Source organism: Alligator sinensis, unplaced genomic scaffold (genome assembly GCF_000455745.1).
Source record: "Alligator sinensis unplaced genomic scaffold, ASM45574v1 scaffold709_1, whole genome shotgun sequence".
NCBI classification, from domain to species: Eukaryota; Metazoa; Chordata; order Crocodylia; family Alligatoridae; genus Alligator; species Alligator sinensis.
In genome coordinates this window covers 438,585-447,476 of record NW_005842208.1, presented here as the reverse complement: position 1 = coordinate 447,476, position 8,892 = coordinate 438,585, and the positions used below count along the sequence as shown (strand labels likewise).

At 52.5% G+C, this 8,892-nt stretch overlaps 1 protein-coding gene across 2 annotated transcripts in view; it reads left to right on the top strand.

Moving 5' to 3' along the window:
• The first annotated feature begins 2,106 nt into the window (after positions 1 to 2,106).
• The window catches only part of IL11 (interleukin 11), a 9,753-nt gene continuing 2,967 nt past the window's right edge, over positions 2,107 to 8,892 (top strand). The window contains exon 1 of one of the 2 annotated variants that reach the window (XM_025207784.1): positions 2,107 to 2,498. In XM_025207784.1, the coding sequence (XP_025063569.1) occupies positions 2,492 to 2,498 (7 nt within the window). In that variant the 5' untranslated portion in view covers positions 2,107 to 2,491. Of the gene's footprint in view, positions 2,499 to 8,730; positions 8,789 to 8,892 lie in introns of those variants that run through there. The other variant, XM_006026785.2, reaches the window with a different exon arrangement.

The following is an 8,892-nucleotide window of genomic DNA, read 5'->3' as shown; positions in this document are numbered from 1 at the left end:
CCCCCCCCGCTTTAGCCCAGAGGACCCCAGTCCCCCACCCAAACAGGGAACGAACACAGGCAACCTGGTCCCAGCCCCTGCCATCTCAGAACTGGGAGAGAACTGGTGGCCCAACGTGATCCTAGAAAGGCCCATTATTTGGGAAAATAAAGGAAGCCAAGTCATCCTTTCAACCCTGAAAACCCCATATTTCATGGCACAGCACTAACCCCTGTGACCCACCCCCAGATACAGCCACACTAGTAGGTACCAGTGCCTGGACTCCAGAGCCCAGTACCCTTGGGGGTAAGATCACATCTTCCCCCTCCTCTCCATCCAGAGGTGCAGCTGAGCCCTCAGGGGTCTAGCCCTTCCAAGGAAGGGGGTCTGGTGGGTTAAAGCATGGGGGCTGAGAGCCAGGACATGCAGGGTCTATGTGAGGGGGCTGGAATCGGGTAGACTAAGTCAGAGGACTGGGACTCTGGACTCCTGGGCTCTCTCTCTAATGCTAGGGGTGTGCACTGCAGGGCGCAGTGTGGGGTATCAGCTGGGAGTGCTCTTCCCTTGTGGTTTGTCTGTCCTGGCACACCAGCACTGCATGAGGACCATGTTTGAAGCACCCTTTCTCAGCCTTATGTAAAGTTGCAGTCCTGAGCACCCCCCTCCCTCCCCGCACTTCCATGGTGGCCTGAACCCCAGTGTCTGGGCTAAATTCCTCTGAAGATTGCTGTGCTTTTCCCTAAATCCCACTGAAAGGTCACATAGGAGAGGCTGTCCGCACTTCCCCAGGGTTATGTCACATTCTTGCAAGCTACTTAACAACCCCCACATCCCACATCACAGGAAGTTGTATCTCAAGTGCTGGGTGAGGGCTCCCTGTATAACCAGCCCCCAACATGCTCCATCTTAGAGATGGCCACACCTTAGCACTGAACAAGGGGTCCCTGTGTAAACAGTCCCTGACATGCTTCACCACAGAGGTGGATACATCTCAGTGCTGGGCGAGGGGGCCCAGCATGAGCAGCTCCTGATGTGCCCCACCCCACAGGCAGCTGTCAGAGGCCAAAGCAGGTGTGCGCTGGGGCAGCACGAGTGGGTGGTTTTTACGCACTCAATGTCTTGCTTAAGAAGCAAACAAGGAAACAACTTTCCCCAGAATTTCCCCCTGGGTGCGTAGTTGTGTGGTTAATGAAATAGGACCAGGCACGAAAGAGCAGCTGGGGAGGAGGGGAGGGGGAGAGAGAGTGTGAGATAGTAGGCTGTGGGGCCAGGGGGTCCCCAGGGACTGCCGTGGGAACTCTGGCACAGAGACTGCACTGCACCCCAGGGACTTCACAATCACTGCCAGAGGGTATGAGGACTTGGCTCCCACTGCCTTCCCGCACCCACAGTGCCATGCCTGGACTGCGCAGCTGGCCCCGGCACTGCATTCCAGCACCCTGCCCGCAGGCAGTGTGGCAAGTCCCTTGGCACTCCAGCTGTGGCAAAGGTGTGCCTTTGGGCAAGGGCACAGCCAGCCACTTGGGTCAGCTGATAACGGACACCAGTCCTTTTGGTTCTCTTGCATGTTGGTTGATTCCCCAGAGGCTCCAAGCCCCCAGGGCTGGGGCAGGCCCTACTCACCTAGGGCTTTCCCAGCTCCCTTTTTTCATTCCTTCCTTCTTTCTCTCCCCTCCAAGCTCCTGTCTTCCCCAGTGCTCCTCCATCACCCCCCCCAGGTGTGTCTGCAGTGGGGGATGGGAACCCCCCCACCAGAGGGAATGAGGCCCAGGGGAGCAGACAGGGGTGGTGGTGGTCAACTGTGGGATTACAGCATGACCTCATTTCCCCCCCCTTGAAAATCTTAAAGGGAGAGCACACTGCCCCGCCGCCAGGCATTCTCCAGATATGTGTCATCCCCCTGGGTAGCAGCCACCCACTGCACGGGCGGGCGGGCAGCTCTGCTCGGCCGGCAAGAGAGGCTTCGAGGCAGCTTTTTTTTCTGAATGGAAAAGGAATGAGTCAGGATGTGTGTCATCCTGTGAAAAACCCGCTCACACTTACATAGCGGACACAGTCCCGGTATATATAGACCAATGGGTAGTGGTGTAACATGCACACACACACATACACACACGGGGCAGCCCGGACTTGTGCTCTGCGTCCTTCCTCCGCAGGGGGCGGGCTGGGGGGTGTATGTGAGGTGTTTCTTTTGCTGGACTCAGATTTGTTTTTAAACTTACCTCACAAGCCACCCCCCCCCAAAAAAATTAAAGGAAAAAAAAAAGACCCTGGATTTTGGCAGCAGGTGTGAAGGTTTTTTGGGAGGGGGGAAAAGTTGTCCCCCACCACACACACACACACACACACACACACACACACACACCTTGAGCTCCCCAAGCAGCCAAGTTACCAAAAAAGCCATCAACCTAACCCATTAACGGAGAAAGAGCAAAATAGCCCCGGAGGAGAGACTCTCCCACCCAGAGAGGTACCTGCCCTCACCGCCAGCCTGCCCCAGCCACACTCAGCCATGCACAGTAAGTCCAAATTTCTTTTTTTTTTTTACCTAAATTACCAAAAAAAGGGGAAGGGATATATGTCGCTTTTGTGTTTCCAAAGGAGCATCTCGCTGTTAATGTACTGCCTTTGTAGTCCTCATGACTAGAAGTCTTTCTGGGGCAGGGAGGGCACTGCCTGGGTCCCATGTCTGTCCCAGTCGGCTTGTCCATCCATCCATCAGGTGTTGGGGTGGTGCTTCTGGGAGCTCCAGGCAAGCTCTTCATTAGATGATGTGCCTTTGTGGATTAGAGGCAATGTCCATCTGGTAATATGTGCAACATGTGGATGAGTGCACCAGTCTTTATTCATATATCTGCATGTCATTTGCATGGTGGGTGTTTAGGAGATGGTAGATTGGTGGATTGGCAGTGACCTGCACAGGCCATGGTTGGGCAGAGCGGAGGGATAGCTGGCACTGCACTTGGATGGTATGGGCAGCTGTGCCCACCTCAGGATTATATATATGCATATACACAGCACTGGGGATGCAGTGTCATGGCATGATGTCATCTGTTCAGTTTCTCCGCTGCCTGCAGTGGGGAGCATGGAGGTGCAGAGATGCATCCCATGTGCAGAGGGGTCTACCACATAGCAGGGGGCCCATCTGGGAGGTTAATTTATGTTGTCAGGCATCTGGCCTGACATGTCCAGGCAGCTCCCTCAGAGGTGATTCTCACAGCGTCAGTTCACTTACCTGATTGAGTTGCAAAGACCCACCTGCCCATCCACTACTGCCTCCACCCCTCCATCCATCCATCAGCATGCAATTCTCCTCTTAGATCCTCTCTCTCTCTCTCTCTCTATCTGTCTGAAGTAAAAAAAGTCTATCTGCCTGCCTGCCTCTATCCCCTTTGTCTATTCATCTGTCCATTCCCATATACATCTTGCTTTCCACACACACTCATCTGTTCACCTATCTATCGCCATATGTCTTCTCTGTCCATCAACCTACCCATTCCTCCATCCCCCTCTCTTTCTCCTCCCTCTCTCTTTCTCTCATCTTCCCGTCTGTCCATCTGTGTCTTGGATGCTTGCTGCAGTCCCTCATCCCTATAGGACCTTTTTCATCCATCACATTGGGCTGAGGGAGCTGTTCCTGCTGTCTCGAGCTGGGTGTCTGTCCATTCCTGCAGGAAGTACACAGCTGGCCCCTATCTGCAGGCCAACAGGACTTGTGGATAGCACACAGCAAAGCAATCCCGCAGCAAGGCTGTGAATCCTGGAGGCTGAGGTGTGTGTGCATGCATGTGTGCACATCTATGTGGAGGCTTTTGTCCCACACCCGTGACTGCAGATTTGTGAGGGACTCACTGGACAGAGCTGGGGGCACAGCCTTCCCCTATCTCCTTGGGCAAGGCCAGTGCCCCAGAGGATGATCCCTAGGGGTCCTAGCTGAGGCTCCAGGAGGCATAGTAGTGGAGGCTGGGGTCCTCCTAGGGTCTGGGTGGCTCCTGGGGGATGGGGTCCTCCTGGAGCTGTGGTGGCTCTACTTAGCTAGCTAGGAATGAATGGTATTATATGGGGGCTGGGGAAGGATATATTTTTAACCCTTGCAGTGCAGGAGTCAAATTGGAGAGGGGATTGGCCAAGTATGTGCATGCATACGTGTGTGTGTGTGTGTGTGTGTGTGTGTAAAATTTGTGGTTCTGTGATCAGATGTGAGTAACCATGTCCAGCCATACCTGCTGTTGTTATAATTGTGTGCATAGCTGTGTCAGTCTGTGTGTGTAGTCACATATGTAGCTGGATCTGCAGCTGTTTGGGGGGCAGTAATGTGTCTAGATGTGCTTGTATAGCACTGTATGTAGGCAGCTGTTGGTGCAGTTGCCATTGTGTGGATGTCTGAGTTTGGGCAGCAATGTGTAATTCTGTGTGTAGCAGTGTGTGCATTTGTACATGTGGCTGGGCAATATTTTGTGCATAGCACAAGCTTTGTATATAACTGTGTGTGTGTGCGTGTGTGTGTGTGTGTTGCAATGAGTGTCTCTCTGTGGGACTTTGTGTCGTGTATAGTTTTGTGTGTATAGATGTGTGGTTTCATGTGTAAGTGTTGTGTGTCAGGACAGGTAGCAGTTTTGTATGAAGTTGTGTGCATGCAGCAATGTGTGTAGTTCTACATGTGTGTAGGGCAGTATGCAATGGTACGTGGCAGTGTGTTTAGTTGTGTATATGTGTACAGCAATGTGTAATGGTACATAACAGTGTGTAGCTGCTTGTGTACAGTGGTGTGTGTAGCCTCACGTGTGTATGTCATTGTGTGTGTATGGCAATATGTGAAGCCCCATGTGTTCGCAGCTGGTGTATGTGTGTATTTGTACGTGTGCATGGGGGGGGGTATGTGTGTAGCCTTTTCCCTGCCAAGCACCTCTCTCCCAGCATAGCCCTGGATGGCAGCCTTCTCAAATCCCTCCCCTGCTGTCAGTGCCTGGAAGCAAGAGCATGGTCCTGGCTTTGGGGCAAGAGGACCAGGATGGGGATGAGCTGAGGCCTGTTCATCCCCCACAAAGGGGGGATGCACTCTACTCCTATCCATCCATCTGCCTTCCATCCCTATGTTCATCCATTTGCCCCTACACTCCATTGTTTCATCTATCCCTCCATGCATCTGTCTATCCATCCACCACTGCACATCCTACTTCCATCCATCCATCCACCCATCTGCCCATCAGCCTGTGTACCCACCCCTCCACACACCTGTCTATCCAACAGCCACCCCCACACACTCATCCATCCATCCATCCATCCATCTGCTTCTCCATCCACCCTTACACACCCTTTGCCTCTCTCCCTCCTTCCAACCATCCATTCCACCTCCCTCCATGTCTCTCTGACCTGGTCCCCACTCTCCAGTCAGACCTGCTGGGCCTGGAGTCTCTGTCTTTCTGATACCATCTGTCCCTCAGGACTCCAGGTAATTGCACACCCCCTGCTAGCCCCCTGGCTTCTTCAGTATCCATTCGAGACTCTAGTTCCAAGAAATAATGCCATGACATTCAGCTTGTGGATACAAGGCAGGACATGGTCATGTGTTGCTGTGTGTTTTGCAGGCACATGCATGCATGAATAGTGCTTATGTGTGTAGTTTTATGTGTTGATGGGTGTGCAGTTCTTGTATGCACGGGCATGTGATTTGTGGCATTGTCATTTTTCAGGAGTGCCTATCCCTGTTGCATGTATGTGTGCAGGCAGTGGGTTCAGTCTCATGTGCTGATGCATGTAGTCTGGGTGAATGTGGACATTGTGTCCGTATGTATGGTTTTGTGTGAGTAGGTTTCTCATGTGCATTTGCATATGTATGGGTAGTTTTTATACTTGCACACTGTGTTGGGGTGTGTTGTGTACTCTCTGCATGTTTATGGGACACTTTGTGTGGGGTATTTTTTCCATGCACGTGTGTATTTTGCACATGCAAAAGTAGTTTGTGTGTGTGTGTATAGTTGAGTTCTCTTTGATATAGATGCAGTTTGTATGCAGTTTATGGGTGCGTCATTCTGTGAACTGTTTTTGCATGCATGTGGAAAAACATGCATCATTTGTGTGCATATGTTGTGTTTGTATTTACGTATAGTTTGTGCCTTCTCCTTGGACTGTAATCCTGTCATGGTGGAGAGGCTTGTGTGTGCCAATGACACTTAGAGCTATGTTGTCTGGAGTCTCGTACTCCTGGTAGGGTCTCCCCCCCGGTGAACGGATTTGAGGGAAGGTCCCAGATTAAGCATGGTCCAAACTCCTGAAGACCCCAACGACGAACCAGATGTACTTGAGGCCTTGCTGGTTCTCTGTGGCTGTGAAGGCGGATGAGGGCTGCAGTGGGTTGGACATCTCTGGTTGTCTTGGACATCCTCGCCACTGGGTTCAGGGCTCCTTCCTGTCAAGTTTGTGTGGCTATTCCTTGCACACTGGCTTCCCCATGTTAAAAGATGTTACATACAGGCCTCTACTAGGTTCCCCTCCTTCCCCTCCCTGCAGACGTGATCTGCATATTGAGGAATAGCCGTAGAAGGACAGTTTGTGTAACTATATGTTTGTTGGGTGTTTGCAAGTGCAGCCATTGTGTACATAATGTTGGTTGTGCATGTGAAGTTTGTGTATGCGGTTGCTGGGTGCACATGGGTGCGTGTGTGTGGTTGTGGAGCACCTGTGTGTGCAGTTGGTATGTGTGGCTCTGGGTTCCTGTATGTGTAGTGTGTGTGCATGTGTGTACAGTTCCTGCAGAAGTCCTCATACATCAGGAGGGGTGTTTGTGTATCACATAGTGATGGGCACAGGTGCCCTGTGGATGAAAACGGGTACATATGCAAACCGGTCAAGTTACAGGGGGGGAGGTTGAGGTTGGGGTCAGCCCAGTCAGTGACTTGTGTGAAAAACCACAGACAGTTTTGTCCCCCAGCCATCGTCCCCATGCTCATTCCGATGTGCTGAGAGCACCTTCCCGCCGGCAAGACAGGGCCTGTTTGTGTGCGCGTGCGTGTGTGTGTCTCTGTAAATGTGGGTTTGGTTTCATTGTGCATGTTTATGCTTTTGTGTGGCTGTTCCCATGAGCATGCATTTCCACAGGTGTTTGTGTTTTGCTGTTTGAATTGGGGTCCAATTATTGTTTGTATGTGTATGTGCTTTCACCCTATGTCTGTATGCATATCTTTGCGGGAATGTTTGTGTGTCTGTGTGTCTGTGTTTCTGGATTTCTTTGCAGGTGTGTGAATTTCTGTATTTCTGTTTGTGCATGCATGTTTCTTTGCATGTGTGTCTGCATGTAGATGTCCTTACTTCTCCAAGCATGCATTCCTCTGCATGTCTCTCTGTGTGTATTTCTCTTCATGTGTCTATGTTTTTGTGAGATGTGCCTATGTCTCTCCATGCATGTGTGTGTATGTGTGTTTTTCCATGCATGTTTCCCTGGGGATGCATGCATTCCTGTGTACTTCTCTCTCCTTGTGTGCCTGTTCCTGTGCATGTGTTTCCCTGTGTGTTTCTCTCCATGCATGTGTCTCCATGCATATGTTAGTGTGTTTGTGTATTCCAGCGTGTGCTGTCCTTGCTGTCATTTGCCTCTCCTGGTATCAGCCCTGCTTTACCCTTGTGGACTTTGTGAACCTGCCTGTGCTGCTGTACAGCCCTGTCTCTAGCCCCAAGCACAGTGGGACTGCGGGGGGGGGGATCAGGTCCTTGCCCTCTACATACCATGAGACAAGTTGGTGTCCGGCCTCAGCCCATCCAGCTTAAAACTGCTTAAATCCAGCACCAGGAGGCAGTTCCCAGCCACTCTGCCACACCAGACCTGGGGGCAGGGATCCCTGCTGGGCTGCTCAATCTCTGGGGTTCCACCTTCTGCCATTGCCCCCAGCCCCTCCACCCACCCACCCATAGTGGCAGAAAGGTGTCAGATAGGCCCAGCCTCCCTGACAGCCTTTGAAATGCGCCTCCCGCATGGGGGGGTAGAGGAGGGGGGAGCCAGGCGCCTGCCCATGCAGCCACCTTGACTCACCGCTGCACATCACTCTTCCCAGCAAGCCGGCACCAGCCTCCCCCCAGCCCTGGCCCCAGGCTCCCGCAGTGCTTGGGGAAAAGAGCAGGGGTAGACAGGGCCACCCCCACTGCTCAGGGCCCCACCTTGGAAGCCAGGATCCAGCCCCCACAGTATTCTCCCATCCAGCCCATTGTTGTGGTGACTGAACCAGTCAGTGCCCACTGCCTCCACTCCCAGCCCCCCTTTGCAGACATCCCTGATGTTCCCCCTTCTGTGTCTTCCCAGCCCCCTCCTATGCCCCTACTCCACCCAAGTTTACCCTCTCCATATCCCCGCTGGCCTAACCAAATCCCCTGCAGGGTTTGAGACTAGCTCTGTGCAATGCTCTGCTCCAAGAATAATCTGGAATCACTGCTCCTCTTTGCATTTACACACCCAGTCCTACAGACTCGCAGCCTCCACCTCCATCCCTGCCTCCATCCATCAGCATGCAGTTCTCCTCCTAGATCATCTGTTTGTCTGTTTGCACTGTGTGGTGCATTGTGGTCAGTAAGGGACCCACCACAGTGCTCTACAGCCCCCACCATGTGCCTACAGCACTTGCCCTGGGATACTGGGGGAGAGTCTTCAAGTGACAGAGAAGAGGGATATTGGAGGGTCTCTGATATGCACCCCAATCTGTTAATGTTGGTGCTCTACCACACCCAGGCCTGTGACAATCCTTTGGTGATGGTCCATGATGAGGCAGAAGGCAAGATACGGAGGGATGCAGCTGGGCAGGCAGTAGAGAGATGGGGAAAGGTGAGCAGCCCAGGTTGGTGGAGACAGGCTGCAGGGTTGTCCAGGCAGGGTAAGTCACAGGCTACAAGTCACTGGTGGGCTGGAATGAGCAAATCCACATGGGG